Consider the following 18,763-nt stretch of genomic DNA (forward strand, 5'->3'; position numbering starts at 1 on the left):
ATCGGAGGGTGAACCAATGGCAAAAGGAAGACCTTTCTCTCTCTGTCTCTCTCTCTCACTGTCCACTCTGCCTGTCAAAAAATAAAAATAAAAATAAAAAATAAATTAAAAAAAAAAAAATACTGGTATGGGCTGGTGCCACGGCTCACTTGGGTAATCCTCTACCTGCGGTGCTGGCACCCCGGGTTCTAGTCCTGGTTGGGGTGCCGGATTCTGTCTCAGTTGCTCCTCTTCCAGTCTAGCTCTCTGCTGTGGCCCGGGAGGGCAATGGAGGATGGCCCAAGTCCTTGGGCCCTGCACCCACATGGGAGACCAGGAGAAGCACCTGGCTCCTGGCTTCGGATCGGCGCAACGCACCAGCCATAGAGGCCATTTGGGGGGTGAACCAATGGAAAAGGATAACCTTTCTCTATGTCTCTCACTGTCTAACTCTGCCTGTCAAAAAAAAGAAAAGAAAATACTGGTATTTGATGGGCCTTCATTATAAACAACCAAGAATATGAAGTTAACAAGTACGACAAGTCTCTAAAGTACGAGAACAATGCAGAAGAGTGACCAGCTACGCTGGAGGGCGGGGTCTCAATGCACTGTCAGGACTGCTCTCACCAGAACCGTTTAGCACGGCTGACATCAAAGGTGGGGAAATGGGACGCAGAGCCGACTGGCAAGCATCTCTTTAAGATGAGGCAGTCTCAGCGTGAGCTGCTCCATTTCCCATGAGGCAGCAGGCACCACCTTGTGACCTAATAAGATTCCACAACCAGCAAGCTGCTGCCCGGTGCTGTGAGTCATCCAGGGCTGGATCCAAGGATGTGGCTACCGCAAGGCCACTTGAGTTCATGACCCTGCTGGGCGCTCAGCAGTGACCCCGAGTGGCCACCACCTTTGAGTCTATGAGGGGCACACAAGCAGAGTCTCACGGAGACTCGGGATTACAGAATGCTCCACTCGCTCCATACAAGACTGTGATTTCCACAAATCCAGAGGCAGCCAGGAAATCTGAGTTCTTAACACCTGATGCCCAAGGGCTCCACCAGTCAGGCAGATTGCTTGATCACTGGTCCCCCAGTCCAAGAGGCTGTGAAAAACACACACATGGGGCGGGCACTATGGTGCAGCAGGTAAAGGCACCACCTGCGATGCCACGGTTTGTGTCCCAGTTGCTCCTCTTCCCAACCAGCTCCTTGCTAATGCACCTGGGAAAGCAAGTGGAGGATGGCCCAAGTGCTTAGGCCCCTGCACCCACATGGGAGACCCGGGAAAAGCTCCTGACTCCTGGCTTCGACCTGCCCCAGAGCGGGCCATGGTGGCCAACTGAGGAGTGAGCCCTCGGATAGAAGATCTCTCTCTCTCCCTCTCTCTCTCTGTAACTCTTTTAAAATTAAAAAAAAATAGATCTTTAAAAAGAAAAGAAAAATAGACACAGATGTTATTCAGAGGTTCAGACAAAACTACCACTCACTGAGGTCTGCCAGTTCACAGGAACCCACTGGGACAGGACACAGAAGAAGAGGGACAAAGCACCCGCCCTCAGGCAAGGGCCATTGTCCTAGGGCCAGCCAGGCGATGGGCTCAGTGGCTGAGGGCAGGGTGACACTGGCAGGGGCGGGGCACCCTCTGCAGTGGGATCTGGATAAGAAGGTGGCGACAGCAGTGTCCGTCATAATGTTGGGGGTTAATACAACAGCTCACTGACAGGCTTCCGCAGCTCGTCCATCATAAACGCTCCAGAATCACCAGCTGCCGTCGGTATTGCTCAATGAACACGACATGGCCAACACTCAACGTCACCTTTGACGCTGGAGTTAACGATCCAGCCTCCTGCACTGTGCCCCCGGGAACATGCCCTCCATTCTCCGGTCTCTACTGACAAGTTCACAGGGTAAAACTTCTGCAGACTGTATGGTGTTCATTCTGGGACCCCCGCACAGGGCCTGCCGGAATCATGCACTCGGTTGGCCTGGTTGATGAGTCAACAGAATAAGATGCATGGTTTATCTTCCAGAAATCTTTTGGAGAGTAAAATGGCGGCACATTTCACACAACAACTGCAAACAGGAAAGAAAGCTGAGTGCCTGCAGTATTTCCACACTGTCGAAGAGGCTAAGATCCAACGCCAAACCAAAAGGAGAGACTTTCTTAAAGGACAACCTGAAATCAATGTCACAACCAATCTAACTATGACTCAGAAAGAACCAATTTAACTAATCCCTTCGCTTCTCGTGTAAGAACTGGACAAATTCACTGCTGAGTTTTTTTAAATGGACAATGAGCCAGTTCCTACCACAGGCAATTAAGCGTAAGACCCAGCGTGAACGTCCTTAACAGTAAACTGCGTGCAAGTCACAATTTCCATGGGATGCAAACTGTTCCTCCTATAACACGTGATTTTTTAAGAAAGACCTGCAGCAAATGACCCAGTGATAAAGCTTCCAACACCCTCGTAATTGGAGTTTGCTGATTTGGGGTTCACTGGGTGCATCCAACCACTGCCTGCTAGCAAATCTCTGCTCCTTACCAAGCCTGTCCTCACAGCTCAGGGGGAAAGTGTAATCCTTCATTTAGGAAAAGGCAGAGCAAAAGGCATCATCAGAAATCTTCAAACAGAGCAACACGGAGAAGGGCCTGCAGGCCCGGATGTGGGCAACACTCAGCCCTCAGCCGCGCAGCTACAACCAGCTGCCACGAAACCTCCATCTCGAGAGCGCCACAGAGGCATTCCAGCGCCTGAGAACACAGGCACTTCCCTCTCGTTCCCAGGGACAAGGCTGCAGAGTCCCAACTCCTTCTCTGCAGAGTGTCCACGGCGGACCAGAGCAATAGCAGAAATGGAGCTTAAAGTGACTTCTGCTTCTGTTAAAATTACAGCAAGTCAGGGCAGGCACTGGGGCAAAGTGTATTAAACCTCCACTTGGAACGCTGCATCCCAAATCAGGGAGACTGCCTCTGGCACCTCCGCTTCCGATCCAGCTTCCTGTTACTGCATGCTGGGAGGCAGTAGATGATGGTCCAAGTACTTGGGTCCCTGTCATTCATGTGGGAGACCCAGCTGGAGATGCTGGCTCCTGGCTTCAGCCTGGCCCAGCCGTGGCTGTTGTGGGCATTTGGGCAACGACCCAGAAGATAGAAAATCAATCAACCAATCAATCAATATCTCTCTCTCTCTTTCTCTCTCAGCCTTTCAAGTAAATAAACAAACATTTACAAATATATAGCCAGCTGACATTTATCATTTTTACTTTATTTGGTCTCAGTCCCTGACCCTCGTTCACAGAATGATGGCCAATGGAGACACAGGTCTGAATATACAGGGACAAATCACGTGGAAGCAGGCCCTGTTTTATTTTCCAAAAGAAATATGTTTCGTTCATCAGACTTCAAAATTAAGGGCAAGAAATGAACCTTATTCAATAAATGCTGACAACCATGTGGCCCTGGCTGCTTACTGGGGTTCACGTGGGCACCAGAGGGTGTCCCAGGCACAAAAATTGCAGGGAACTCTGCCTTCTCGGGGCTGACAGGCTGCTGACAGAGACAGGCACTAAACAATCCCCCAAGCTTCTTTAAACTGCATTAAAGACTGAGAAGTGGTGACGGGAAGCACAACAGAACTCAAAAAAGGGAAAAGCAAAAGGACCCCAGTAGAGCCGTGGGGACCCCAGGGGACCGTGTGAAGAAACAGCATTGCGCTGAGAGCTGAAGAGCGCGGAGGCGCACAAGTGAGGAGCAGGGCTGGGCAGCCCAGGAAGCAGGAAGAGCTGCCAAGCCCTGGGGCCGGGCTGGCGCGGTGAGATGGGTAATTGGCTCCCATACAGAAAGGAGAAGCTCAAGCCACTCCTCCCGTACCTTGAGGAAGCCCAGGTGGCTTTCACCCAGGGGCCAGCCTGCAGAGGTATTCAAAGGATACAAAAGAATGGACTCGGGCAATTTCCATCTTGCCGCAGTCTCTCCAAAGTGCACCAAATGGGGAATCCATGCACAGGGCGTACAGAAGCCTCTGGAAATGCACTTCCCTTCTTCCCACAGAGAAACGTGTGATGCTCTCAACCCTCTCTCCTCTCTTCCCTCTCCCCAGCAGTCTCCGGAATACTGGAGGAGGCCAACTCTGCCTCCTCAGACGGGGGCTGGTTCTCGGCGCTTCCACCAGCAGCTCTGCGCCTCCTGGACGCCCCCGTCTGGGGGCTAGGGCTGCCCGGCTCTTTCTGCCCTTAACTCGGACTCGTCGGCACGTGCTCCTGGGGGAGCAGGGAATCCCCTGGCCTGGGGGAGGCTGCAGAGCTGTAGCCGGGGACCACACGTCTCAGAGAACATGAACGGCTGCAGACTGTTGCTGGGACTATGCTAAGCACCTCACAGGGACAACCCACTGGCTCCCCTATCCTCCAGACACACAGTGACTTGGCCAAGGTCAAGAGCAGCACGACCTTGGCAATGACACTTCACTTGGTCAAGCCCTCATGGCGCTCATCAGGCCTGGCCAGCGCCCGCGTGCAGCAGGAAGACACCCCTCTGGGGCCAGTGCTGTGGCACAGCAGGTTAAGCTGTCGCCTGCAACACCAGCATCCATATGAGCACCTGTTCTACTCCCAGCTGCTCCCCTTCAGATCCAGCTCCCTGCTATGTGCCTGGGAGAGCAATGGAGGACGGCCCCTGCCACCCGCATGGAGACTCAGTACTGCTCTGGGCTCCTGGCTTCAGCCTGGCCCAGCCCCAGCCATCGTGGGCATCTGACGAGTAAACCAGAAAAGAGAAGAACTCAGTGTCTCTCTCTCTAACTCTAACTAACTCTAACTCTAACTCTCTATCTGCCTTTCAAATAAATAAATAAATAAATCTTTAAAAAAAAAAAAGAAAAGAAAGGGGAGGCACAACAGGTTAATCTGCCACCTGCAACACCAAATCCCATATGGGCACAAGTGCGAGTACATAGACTGCTCAACTTTGCATCCAGCTCTCTGCTAGTATACCTGGGAAAGCAGAGGAAGATGGCCCAAGTGCTTGGTCTACACCCACATGGGAGGTCCAGTGGAGGCTCCTGGCTCCTGGCTTCAGCATCCCACCCAATACGGCCACTTGGGGAGTGAAACAGAGAACGGAAGTGCTCGCTCTCGCTCGCTCTCTCCCCCCGCCCCCATAATTCTCCCTTTCAAATAAATAAAATAAACCTTTAAAATAAATAAATAGGGACTGGCACTGTGGTATAGCAGCCACCTGCAGTGCCAGCATTCCATATGGGCGCTGGTTCAAGTCCCAGCTGTTCCACTTCTGATTTCACTCTATGCTATGGCCTGGGAAAGCAGTGGAAGATGGCCCAAGTCCTTGGATCCCTGCACCCATGTAGGAGGCCAGGAAGAAGCTCCTGGCTCCTGGCTTCAGATTGGCATAGCTATGGCCATTATGGCCATCTGGAGAATGAACCTGCAGATATAAGACCTCTGTCTCTGTCTCTGTCTCTCCTCTTCTCTTCTCTCTCTCTCTGCCTCTGTCTCTCTGTAATTCTACCTTTCAAATAAAAAAATAAATCTTTTAAAAAATAAATACATAAAAATAAAAAAGAAAGGTGCCTGGGTGAGCTCACCCCAGGGGCACAGGCACAAATTCCAAGAACGTTGCTGTTTAAGACACGGACAGAGGCATCCCTTGTACTGGCCTCACCCAGCCCTCAGCCAGGCATGTGGACAGGCAGGCAGGCCCAGAACCCCTCGTGCAGGCCATAATGGCGAGCAGTGACCACCCAGCATGGCAGCTGCTCTAGCCACGTCACTGAAAATACCAGCAAATGGTGAAGGAAATGTGAACAATCACCTTTTGTGAATAACCACTTTTCAAATAATATCCAATTTGGGCAACTTTTTTCAATAAATAGAAGTATCTCCAACTTCGGTACTCACTATAAAGCTATAGCAATCAAGACTGTGGTGTTGTGAAAGAATAGACCAAAAAAATCAATGGAGATAACAGAGGGCACAGAAACACAGCCAGGTAAGTGGAGCCAACTGGTCTGTGACCCAAACAGAGCAAGGACAGCCGGTCCACCAGGTGGCGCTGGGACGACTGGACACCCACAAGCAAACAAGCCTGTGCCCTTCACAAAAATTAACACAAAATCAGTCTTAGACGTAAACGTAACACTGCTAGGAGTTAACACTCGAAAACCTAGATGACCTAGAAGAGTACCCTAATGACTTCTTAGCTGCGGCATCAAAGGCATAAACCATGAGAGAGAGAACTGAGACACTCCATGTCATTAAAACCAGACACATCTGCTGCACATAAAACACTATTGAGAGAACGGGAAGACACAAAAAGGAGACGAACTACTTGGAAAAGACACACCTAATAAAGGACTACTGCTAAACTATACAAAGAACTCTTAAAACTCAACAGTGAGAAAGCCAGGACTCAATTTAAAAACGGGCCAGAGGGCAGGCGTCTAGTGCAGTGGCTTCTAAGAAACCACGTGGGGCACCTGCATCTGCACCAGAGCCCTGGGTTCAAGTCCCGTGGGTTCAAGTCCTGGCTCCACTTCTTTTTTTTTTCAAGGGTTTTTATCTATTTGTTTGAAAGGCAGAGTTACAGAGAGGCAGAGGCAGAGACAGAGACAGAGAGGTCTTGTGTCTACTGGTTCACTCCTCAAATGGCCTCAACAGCTGGATCTGAACTGATCCGAAGCCAGGAGCCAGGACTTGGGCTACCTTCTACTGATTTCCCAGACCATAGCAGAGAGCTGGATTGGAAGTGGAGCAGCCAGGACTCGAACCAGCACCCATATGGTGATGCTGGCACTGCAGGCAGAAGCTTTACCCACTATGCCACAGTGCCAGCCCCCTAGCTCCACTTCTCAGCCATCTTCTTGCTAATGCACGTCAAGGGAGAAAACAGATGATGGCTCAGGTACCTGAGGCCCTGCCAAGTACCTGCAAGACCCAGACAGAGTCCCAGGCTCCTGGATTTGGCCTGGTCTCACCCAGGCTGTTACAGATATTTGAAGAGTAAACCAGCAAATTGAAGATCCCTCTTGTTTATCTGTCTCTGCCTCAGTATCTGTCTCTGCCTTTGTCTCTGTCTCTTTTTCTCTCTACTATTCAAACAAAATAAAAAATGGGCAAGAGATCTGAACACCTCACCAAAGATACACAGATGGTCATTAAGTGTATAAACATATGTCCAGTACCATGGGTCATTAGAGAAATGCAAATTAAAATGAGATACCAGGATACACCTTCCAGAACAGCCAACTTCAAAACACTACCACCTCCAAACCCTAGCAGGGTCATGGGGCAACAGGAAACCCCACTCATTGCCAGTGGGGATTCAAACTGGCACAGCCACCTTGGACATGAACGTTTGTGGCTGCTTTACTTGTGATTTCCAAAACTGCAAGTAACTGAGATTCCACCAAGAGTCACAGGTGAGGGTGGGCACTGTGGCATAGCGGGGTAAGCTGCCACCTATGAAGCCAGCATCCTATATGAGTGCCAATTCGAGCCCCAGCTGTTCCACTTCCAATCCAGCTCCCTGCTAATGCACCTTGGGAGGCAGCAGATTATGTACCAAGTACTCAGGCCCTTCCACCATGTGGAAGACACCAGCCCTCTGGGGAGTGAACCAATAGATGGAAGATGAAAGAGCGCTCTCTCTCCTTCTCTCTCTCTCTCTCTCTCTCTCTCTCTCTGCACCACCCCTACCCCATCCCCTCTGTAACCCTGACTTTCAAATAAATAAATATATCTTTAAAACAAGAAATAAAAGACCTGTTAGACAGGACTCCAGCTCCTACTCCTAAGCGGGGACAGATGAGAGTGAGCATCACAGATGGTATCTGACGATGACAAACGTCAGGCCCGTGTCCCACATTGAACAAACGTGACCACATACAGACAACACCTGCAGGACCCTCCTGTGCCCTGTCGAGACAACAACCCAGAGCACAGCTCCGTTCCTTCCACGTCCACAAGTCCACCTTCACCAACCCCACACCCGAGCTGGAGGAGAGCACGTTACGTCCCCAGCCTCCAGCAGCCACTAAAACACGGCCTCCCTGCCCCTAACCAGCCTGTGGACACTTATGGTCAGGTCTGTAGCTGTATTTTAAACATGGACTGCCCTGCTCGAATACTTCGGAATAAGAACTTACTCCCAGGACAGGCATTGAGGCACAGCAGGTTAAACTGCCACTTATGACACTGGCATCCCATATGGGTGCTGGTTCGAGTCCTGGCTGCTCCACTTCTGATCCAGCTCCCTGCTAATGAGTCTGGGAAAGCAGCAGAAGATGACCTAAGTGCCTGGACCCCTGGACCCATATGGGAGACCCAGATGGAGCTCCTGGCTCCTGGCCTAGCCCTGGCCCTGGTCCATTTGGGGAGTGAACCAGCAGATGGAAGATGTATGTGTGTGTTTCTCCCTCTCTTTCTGTAACTATACCTTTCAAGTAAATGAAAATAAATTTTAGGGGCTGGCGCTGTGGCATAGCAGGTTAAAGCCCTGGCCTGAAGCACTGACATCCCATATGGGTGCCAGTTCTAGTCCCGGCTGCTCCTCTCCCAATCCAGCTCTCTGCTATGGCCTGAGAAAGCAGTGGAAGATGGCCCAAGTGCTTGGGCCCCTGCACCCACATGGAAGATCTGGAAGAAGCTCCTGGCTCCTAGCCTCAGATCGGCGCAGCTCTGGCCGTTGCAGCCATCTGGGGAGTGAAACAGCAGATGGAAGACCTCTCTCTCTCTCTCTCTCTCTCTTTCTCTATGCCTCTGTTACTCTTTGAAATAAATAAAATAAATATTTTTAAAAAGAAAATAAATTTTAAAATAAAAAAGAACTTCCCACCCACTGGACAGCCAGTTGTGTGTGCTTACACTCAAATATATTTATTCCTGGCTCATTGGTTTTTACTAACTCAACTAAGTGTCATAAGATAAGTAAAATTCACTAGGAATTAATCTGAAGTTCTTTGCTGATGGCACACATCAGCTCCAGGACAATCAGGGACACCCACACGCCATGGCCAGGCGGTTCCACCACGTTCTGCCAGCACGTGTCCTTCCAGGTGCCCAGCACAGGCGGGGTCCGTCTCCTCTGAGCCGCCAGCTCCGGTCACAGTGCCTGCCATGCACAGCAGGTGCCCGAGCCCCACGACTGAGTCGGGGAAGCGCCTGCCCAGCCCCCCAGTACCTCTGTTGAAGTCGTTGGGATCCAGCGAGAGACTGTAGCCGGGCAGCGTCTCCAGCAGGAGCTTGTAGCACGCCCTCCAGCCAGGCTCCGAGATGCTGGGGGCCACACACTGCATGGCAGCCACACGCTTGAAGAAGGCCGACTTGCGGTGGAAGCCGATGAGCTCGTAGAGCTCGGACAGGATGCTGTAGCGCTGGATTTTTTCTTCTTCTGAAAGCTGCAGCACAGAGAAGAGGTAACAAGCCTTTCAGAGACACTTCCGAGTGGAAAAGGAGACACACGTGAAGACAGTTCTTCGTAAGACAGAGGCCTGCGGGAACGTCCAGGGCAGGCAGAGCCCCGGCAGCAGCCCCGAGACGCGGTAACCCCGAGGGGAGCTCTGAGAGCCTGGCCGGGTCCCAGCTCCCAGCGCACCTTCTTCCTGCTGGTAAGGCCAGGCTCTGCGAAGCAAGGGCACTGGCTGCACACCAGGACGTCAGCCCTACCGTCCACCGTGAAGGGAAGGAGCGGAGCTCACCTCGGGGTGCTGGCAAGCTTTCATCAAATACACAACGTGCAAAACCACAGTAAGGACCAGGCGGTCAGGGGATGGCTTCCCGGAGACACCGCCTAGGCCAGACTGGACAGCTCACAGCTCACAGCTTCCTTCATGAGGGCCCTCGCGCAGTTCCCCAACAAGCCAGTGGCTTCTGGCAGCAACTCCAATTTCGGAAAGCCCCTACTATACGCAGCAACCTTGGCACACCCTGAGAAGCCAACTCAATAGTCCTGTGCGTTGCCATCACCCCAGCTCACGACAAGGACGGGGAAGCCCAGGGAGGCGCACAGCCAACAGGTGTCCGAGACAAGAGCCGACCTGGGTTGGGCCCTGGCTCACTGCACCTCAGCTCCCTTCAGCAGGGAACAGGGGCAGAACCTTGCTACTGCCAAAGGACATGGCTCTCTCCCACCACACCCTGGCAATAAACCCGTTTCTGACCACCGGCCAGCCAGAGCTCTTCAGGCCCTCCCGCCCTCTCTTCCCAGGCCCACTGCTGGGGTCCTGCCTCAGCCCTTGCAGCTCTCACCTGGAAGACCAAGTGGCCTCCTCCCCACGTTTCTTGGCAGCCCTCAGTCCAACCCCACACACCGGCCAGACCCACGCTCCTCAAGCCAGGCTCAGAGCCATTACCCTGGCTTCTGTCCCGCAAACTTCACGTTGCAACCCTAACCCCCTGGCTGACAGTGTCAGGAGATGGGGCCTCTGGGAGGGGAAGGACTGCCCCCTGCGCCATCTGAGGACATGGCGGTAAGATGCCATCTTTAACCAGGAAGCAGGCCCTCACCAAGCATCAGACTTGCCCCACCTTCATCCTGGGTCCCCCCGGAACTCCGAGAAGGGCAGATCAGCTGCTGGGAAACCCACTCCTTGGGGTTTTTCTGTAGAAGCCTGAGTGGCCAAAGACAGGCACCTTTCAAAGCTGCTCAGGGACCCTGGCTCTGCAAGGAGACACTACAGCACCTCCACGCACGCCGGGCCCTCCTGGTCCCTCCACCCTCCCAGTGTAGCCCACAGAACTCATCTATGTTCTCGTCCTGGGAACACGCCCAAGGATGCGTCAAAAGCTTTGTGAAGACACAGAACTGAATGATAAGTTGAGAGGCCAGCGTTGTGGAGCGGAGAGTTAAGCCCCTGCTTGTGACACCAGCATCCCATACCAGGGTGCCAGTTCAAGTCCTAGCTGCTCCACCTCTCCTCTCTCTGTGTCACCACCTTTCAAGTAAATAAATCGTAAATAAATTAATAAGTAAAAGGAAGTTTAGGGTTGGGCATAGTGGTTAAGAAACTGATGGGGCCACCACCTGCAATGCCAGCATCCCATATTAGCACCTACTCACATCGCAGAGTCTTCACTTTAAAACCCAGCTCCCTGCGAATGCACATGAGAAAGTAGTAGAAGATGGCCAAAGTACCTGGGCCCCTGCCACCCACATGGGAGACCCACCACTCCTCCTCCAGCTATTGTGGCCTTTTGGGAAATGAACCAGTAGATGGGAGAGTGAGCTCGCTTGCTCACTTGCTCTCTCCTTCTCCTCTCTTCCTCCCTCATTCTTTCAAATAAATAAAATTGATCTTTTTTTAAAAAAAAACACTGATCGAGACACCTGCATCCCACGTTGGAATGCCTGGATTCCATATCCGGCTCCACTCCTACTCCCAGCCTCCTGCTACTGCATATCGTAAGAGGCAGAGTGACTGCTCAAGGAGCGGGTCTCTGCAACTCACAAGACGGACCTAGACTGGGTTCCCAGCTCCTGGCTGCCACCCAGCCCAGCCCCAACCAGCGCAGGCATTTGGGAGTGAAACAGTGGTCGGGAGTTAGCTCACTTGCTTTCTCTCTCCCTCTCTCCCTCTCTCCCCCTCCCTCCCTCCCTCTCTTGCCCCTTACCTTTAAAATACATTTTCTTAATCTTTTGTTAGGGGCAGGGATTTGGTGCCGCAGTTAAGACACCACTTGGAAAGTCTGTGTCCCACACGGGAGGGCCTGGTCTTTGTCCCCACTCCTCTATTTCCAATGCAGCTTCCTGCTTAATGTGCCCCCAGGGAGGCAGCAGAGACAGCTCAAGTATTTGGGCCCTACCACCCCCATGGAGCCAGTCCGAATCCCTGGCTCCCGGCCTTGGAGTGTTCCTGACCCAGGAACAGTCGTAGGTACCTGGTAAGCAAAACAGCTGATAGAAGATTCCTCCCTGTCTCTCTTGGCCTTTCAAATACAATAAAAATAAATAAATATTGTTTAATCTTTTTGGAAATAAAAAAGGTAAGGCTTTTTCGTGTACAAAACATTTGTGAAATCCATTCGTCATTGTTTCGTAACACACATTTCCGTATCGGATGCCTATCGCGCGGTGGCAAGGACGTGGCAGTGAGCCAAACATGCAAGGGCTCTGCTCCCAGAGCCCCGTGCGGTGACAGCCAGTGCCAACCCTCCAGAGTCCGAGGTGAGGCGGCGAGACGGCAGCAAGCAGATGCTGCCAGCCCTGTGCCAAGGAGCCCACGGCGCGGAAAAAGGGCGGGAAGGGGGGCTCACTTTGCACAGGAACGGGAAGGGCTCAACCACGGGAGCCACTCCAGGAGTCTCCCTCCCCATCCTGTGCCCACACTCCCACCCCCAGTCCACTCCCTGGACTGTCAGCTCTCAGGAGTGAACCAGCCATCCCCCACCCCCACGCCCACCCCCACGCCCACCCCCCCGGCCTCTGATGCCATCGGAGCTGTGGTGCTTCCACGCGCACCTCCCTGACGGCCTGACGTTGAGCAAAGCGCTCAGTCCCACAGGATTCCTGGACGGCTGTGAAATGGATGCTCAAACCTGGGGACGGCTTTTAGAGCCGGATCATCGTGTCCTGGGCAGGAGTTCTGTGTGCGTCCTGGACGCAGATCCTCAGGGTGCCGGGCGAGCTTTCTCCGGGTCTGTTGGCACTGTGTCCTCCTGTGGGGTTTCTGATGAACAGAAACATCTCACTGTGACCTGACTAGGTGTATCAACCGTTGCTTTCTGGGTCCCTGCAAAATGTGATGGAGATGTCCTCCTGTTTTCTGCTAGGCCTGTGACCCACGGACACTCAGATGTGTGTAGGACACAGCTCCTGCTGCCCAGCTGTGAGAAGTCACCCCGCGCAGCACAGCGGCGCTGGGGCTGGGGAGGGGAGGCGGGCGTGCCTGACGCCTGTGTCACCAACTCACATCCACTGTGTGCTGAGTAAGACGGGAGCCACTCGGGGAAGGGACACGAATGGTGACCTTAGCGCATGACCCTGGTAAAACAAAGGTGACGGCCCAGGGAGGACCACGAGCCTCAGCTTCCGGGCCACCAGAGTCCGCGGCTTCCTTCTCCCATGGGAGGCCGTGGTACCCGGTCAGCAGCGTGTTCTGTCATACTCCTTCCCAGTGCTGGACGTGATGAGAAAGCAGATAAGAAACACCACATTGCAAATGGAACGGAAGTCGGCTCAAGCCCTGAAAAAGATCCTTCACGGAAAAGCCTGGCACAACCGCCTCTGAGCAGGAGGCGGCCGTTGACCGGGAAGTTGCTTGCGAGCCACCAGCCCCACGGGCTTCAGGACAGGGCTGTATTCCTCGGGGCAACACAGACGCCCACGGCCCCGGATCTGGGAGTGCGGGCGGTGTCAGGCAAGAGGCGAGGCCAGGGTCCTCAGGGAATCACGACTGAGACCAAATCCCCACACTCATTTCCCGCCCGCTGCTCTTCACAGCATGTCGCTGTCCTAATTGTTCCGCAGGCTGCACAGTCACAACGTGTGCACTCGGGGCCCAGACATTGATGCGAAGCCCCTGTGAAAGTGGCTCAAAGACCACTCGAGACAAGCGGCTGCACTACCAGCACAGGACCCGAGGAACTGGAATATTAATGGACCCACCCATCTCCGACTGGAAAGCAGGTGCAGGCCTGCTTCATGCTACCAGCGAGAAAGAAATGGCTCTGTGGTGGGAAACACGCAGCACAGGCCCAGTGGGTCAGCTCTGCCTGGCGGGGCAGCGGGGAGCACAGAGCACAGTCGGGAAGCCCTGGGTTCCAGGCCCACGACTGCACAGAATTACCTTAAGTTAACCACGAGTGCTGAAAAGAAAAATGAAATAACAGTGATGCTGCAAAGTTGGCATTTGCAGTGGCTGCTCAAGACACGGCAACTATTACTGTGCATCGACGCCTCTGAAATCACAGGCAGGGAGAGACGTTCTAGAAAATTCCTCGGGCCCTCGGCCTCCTGGAACATCGGTACCCACGCGGATGTGAAGGACGGGTGTAGGTAGGCAGGGGTGGAGGCTTTGGGCAGGGGTGGCAGTACTCAGTCATCTACCATGGGAAAACGCACGGTGGAACACGAGAGACCATACATTCTCTACCACAGAAAACGTTCTGTGTCTCTTTTTACAGTTATTTCTAGCCATTGGTTTTTTGGTTTTTTTGTTTTTTTGGTTTTTTTTAAGATTTTAGTTACTTATTTGAGAGGTAGAATTACAGGCAGAGAGAGACACACACACAGAAAGGTCTTCCAACTGCTGGTTCACTCCCCAAATGGCCACAACAGCCGGAACTGCGCCGATCCAAAGCCAGGAGCCAGGAGCTTCTTCCGGGTCTCCCACGTGGGTGCAGGGGCCCAAGCACCTGGGCCATCTTCCACTGCTTTCCCAGGCCACAGCAGAGAGCTGATCAGAAGAGAAACAGCTGGGACACGAACCAGCGCCCATACAGGAAGCTGGCACCGCAGGCAGAGGCTAAGTCTACCACTCTACAGCGCCAGCCCCTCTGGCCATTATTACATGAAGAGAAGACACGTACTCAAAGTCACTCAAAGTCAAGGTGGGCGCTTGGCGCAGCAGTGAAGATGAAGTCTGCTGCACTCAAGGCTCAGCTCTTCCCGATTCCAGCTTCCTGCTGGTGTGCACCCTGGGAGGCATCCATCAGGGGAGGGTTCAGAACTTGGGTCCTGCCCCCCATCTGTAAGACGCAGACTGAATTCACAGCTCCTAGCTTCAGCCTGGCCCAGCCCCAGCCATGTGGGCATCTAAGGAGTGAAGCAGTGGATGAAAGCTCTGTGTGTGTGTGTGTATGTGTGTGTGTGTCTGCCTCTGTTTCTTGCCCCCCCACCCCATTTCTCTCTGTGTCTGTTTTTCTGTCTCTCTGCCTGTCTCTCTATGCCTCTCTCTGCCTATTTCTCTCTCTCTGCCTCTCAAGTTTAAAAAAATGCCATTTGTTTTCCCATCGCTGGGCTCAGTGAGTAAGCAAGTCCTGTGTATTTTGAAGATCACACAGCCTGGGACTGCAGTCTTTATCAGCACTCATCCCTCCACGCAGAACAGTCCTGAATTCAAGTTCATCCTCCGTAAAAGCTACTCACTCCAAGGGCAACGCACAGAGCCTGCAAGCAAAGCCCACTTAGACCAGGCTCAGCTAAATGTCAGCAACCCACCATGGCTCTCCTGACCCTCCCCACACACACACTGATCAGAAGAGGCAGGTCTGTCTCCAGATACAGACAGGGCGTGGGCGCCACGGCGAGGAGGCTCCGCCCCGAGCTCACCCCGAGGCCCCGGCACACGGCAGTGCAGACAGCACTGAGAAGGCTTCTTTCCTTCCGAACTCTGCAGGCTGCAGGGAGACCCCGGGAGAGTGGCCACGTCAGCATGGGGTCTTGCCCCACGGCCCCTGTGGGCCTCTGTCATCCTGAGTCTTCATGGATCCACTCAGGACACAGCGTCCGGTTCCCAGCACAGCTTCCGACTAGACCCTGCCTGGACCCCTGGCTGTCTGTCCTTCCAGGACCATCCACAGTTTCTGTGCCTTCTTGCTTTGTGGAGGAGGTTTGGTTCTGTCTTTGATGTGTGTTCCTCTATTTCTTGCTGTCACTGAACAGGCTTTCTTGGGGCATCGAGGCTTTCCACCGGGTCTGCATCCTGCAGAGCTGGGGCAGGTTCATCCTGCAGGTGCGAGCAGGAGCACCTTGCCCAGCCAGGCGGGGCGTTCTCCGGCTTCCTGAGGCTCACTCACTGCAGAACCCCTGCCTTCTGTGCCTGGGCCCGTGAGGACTTCCCCAGACTTTGCTGACGATGAACTGCGTGTTTCAAAAGGTGGGAGGCACCCAGGGACCTCTCACCCAGCATCCTCAAGGAACCTGAGCTTCCCAGCCCCTACTGCCCAAGCAGAAACCAGTGCGTAGTTTCCAGACTTAATGCATTGTTGCAAATGTTCTTCTTTCTTTTCTTTTCTAACTACTAACAGACTATGCTTCCTTTAATTGGAAAATTAAAAAGTTGGCAGCCACAGGGTGCTCACCTGGCTTCCCCTGCCCCACACGGCAGGCGCCTCTCCTGCAACGTCAGGGCATCCCTCTTCCTTCTGTGCTGGTGACCCCTGGCTCTTGGGAGGGGACGCTGGTGCAGGGTGGTGTCGGGATGGAGTTCTCGGGTGGACAAGTGCTGGAAGGTTCCACCCCACCCTCTTCTGTCATCACTCCTCCCCTGACAGAGTTACTATCAGCACCAGATCTTCACAAGATCCCTTGTGCATTTAAAGAAAGAAATGTGAAGATAAATCCCTTGCCCCTATATATTGTTGGTTTTATAAATAATTCTTTATTAGAATTAAATTTGAATAAGCATCAAAAAATCGTTGAGGTCCCCTCCCCCGACTGGAACAGAGCCTGGTAGGGGTTTACAAGACCAAGAAAGGCTGAAGCAGGGAAATGAGGAGACACTCAACAACGCAAACACGACCCGGAGGGGGACACACAGTGTAAACCGTGCTCAAAGTGTGGAGGGCCACCAGCCAGCGTGCACCCACCCTGCACGGGAGGGAGACACGCCAACTGCTCTGATGTCCCGTGTTCACAGGCGGGAACACAAGGCACAACAGCAAAACCCCCCAAACTGATCTCCAGGCTTAATGCAACCCCCATGAGAATCCAAGTCGGCTTCCTTGGTGAGAGGGAAGAGCTCATCTTCAGATCCCCTGGGTTAGACTGCAGGTGTTTAGGGTTCAAGAAGAAGAAGAGGCGACTGTTAAAGCAGAAAAGACTATTGTAGCGGGGACAGAATGGGGGTGGGGATAAAGCAGGAGTGGGGGTCGAGCCTGCGGGACAGGGGCAGGGGTCTGACGCCAGGCTTCACTCCCTGTGAGCAGCAGGCACGGCCCCTTCTTAAGCAGCGTGCTGGGGGAGGTGCAGAGCATGAGAGACCCCGACAAGGTGGGCGGGGCGTGTGAAGTCCACAGCGTGTCATCTTAGCAGCTGGGAATGTCCCAGGCGCCCACTAGCCGTCAGAGTCACTGTCTGCACCCGGTTTCACTGGCCTGGGGCTTCAGGCCCAGTGTCTCACAACCTGCTAGTCCAGGAGCAGAACAGTCTCGCAAGAGGAGGACACGCACTCCTCAGACCCCAACTTCAGACAAGGCAACGGTGACCACAGCAGAACGCAGACCCGGGGATACAGCGAAGACTTAGGAACCCGTCTCACTCTTCCAGCCAACCTGTTCTCCACAGGGTGGCCAAGACCAGCCAGTGGGGACACAGGAGCCTTCTCAACACAGAGCAGGGACCTCCACGTGCAGAAGAAGCGTGGTGGAGACTCCCTCGCACAAGAAAGCGCTGACTTGGAGCCAGTGTGTAGCCTAGTGGTAACGATGCCCACATCCCACGTCCAGAGTACCTAGGTTTGATTCCCACCTCCAACTCCGTGTCCAGCTTCCTGTCAGTGCACACCCTGGGAGGCAGCAGGTGATGGTTCTAGTAACGGGGACCCTGCCACCCACACGGGAGACCTGGATCCGAGTTCCCAACTCCTAGCTCTGGCCCTGGCCTAGCAGTGGCCATTGGAGGCATTTAGGGAAGGAACCAGTAGATGAGAGAGCTCTCTGTCTCTCCCCAGCCACTGAAATAAATATTTTCAAAACTAAGCTTATAAAATTCCTAGAAGAAAACACAGCAAACCTTTAGACCTTAGGTTAGCGATGATCTCTTACGTGGAACACCAAAAGCACATGTGACAACACACAGAAAAGGTAAATCAGAAACCCTCAGTTACAAACTTGCATCATCCCGCAAAAGACAGCATCAAGAATGTGAGACAACACCACCAGAGCAGGAGGAAAATTTTCCAGCCACACACCTGATTAGAGACCAGTATCCAGAACATTCAGTAAACTCTTTTTTTTTTTTTTTTTTTTTTTTGACAGGCAGAGTGGACAGTGAAAGAGAGAGAGACAGAGAGAAAGGTCTTCCTTTGCCGTTGGTTCACCCTCCAATGGCCGCCGTGGCCAGCACACCGTGCTGATCCAAAACCAGGAGCCAGGCGCTTTTCCTGGACTCCCATGCAGGTGTAGGGCCCAAGAACCTGGGCCATCCTCCACTGCACTCCCTGGCCACAGCAGAGAGCTGGCCTGGAAGAGGGGCAACCGGGACAGAATCTGGCGCCCCGACCGGGACTAGAACCCGGTGTGCCGGCGCCGCTAGGCAGAGGATTAGCCTGTTGAGCCGCGGCGCCAGCCCCAGTAAACTCTTACAACTGAACACAAAAACAAAAGAAAACCCAATCTTAGACTTGGCCAAGGATTTGAGGGGCCTCACGAGTGGCCAGGAGCAGCCTCCTCGCCTGCAGGGAAATTCAGGTTGAATCCACAGTGAGACGTCTGTCGCTCACACACCACCCCCCCGGCTGTCACCGCAGGGTGGACCCAGAGACATCGGGACGCTCATGCATTTCCCCACAGCCACGGAGGCCAGGGACACGGCGTGTCAGTTCCTATGGCCCACAGAGTCGTCCTATGGCCCAGCAGCTCTGCTGCCACGCGTGCTCCCAAAAGAAGTAAAACGTGTACTCCCACAAAAACTTACCCATGGATGCTCACTGCAGCAGTGTCACGCTAGCCAAACACGGCAAATCCCCACCCCACAGCGAGCAGCGTCTGCCCGCAGACCCACATCCAACACCGACACACTTTATGCGGAGCGAAGAAGCCACACACAGAGGGCTGAACCCCGCTGTTTTAGGTCCAGGGACGCACACGTTCACGGCACGCCTCTCCCAAGTCTT

General features: G+C 53.5%; 1 protein-coding gene across 2 annotated transcripts in view; it reads right to left on the reverse strand.

The window, feature by feature from the left end:
- The window catches only part of TRAPPC9 (trafficking protein particle complex subunit 9), a 562,730-nt gene that overhangs the window by 477,499 nt on the left and 66,468 nt on the right, over positions 1 to 18,763 (reverse strand). For both annotated transcript variants that reach the window (XM_070075538.1, XM_070075537.1), the window contains one exon: positions 9,172 to 9,388. In XM_070075538.1, the coding sequence (XP_069931639.1) occupies positions 9,172 to 9,388 (217 nt within the window). The remainder of the gene's footprint in view (positions 1 to 9,171; positions 9,389 to 18,763) is intronic.

This window comes from Oryctolagus cuniculus, chromosome 6 (genome assembly GCF_964237555.1).
Source record: "Oryctolagus cuniculus chromosome 6, mOryCun1.1, whole genome shotgun sequence".
NCBI classification, from domain to species: domain Eukaryota; kingdom Metazoa; phylum Chordata; class Mammalia; order Lagomorpha; family Leporidae; genus Oryctolagus; species Oryctolagus cuniculus.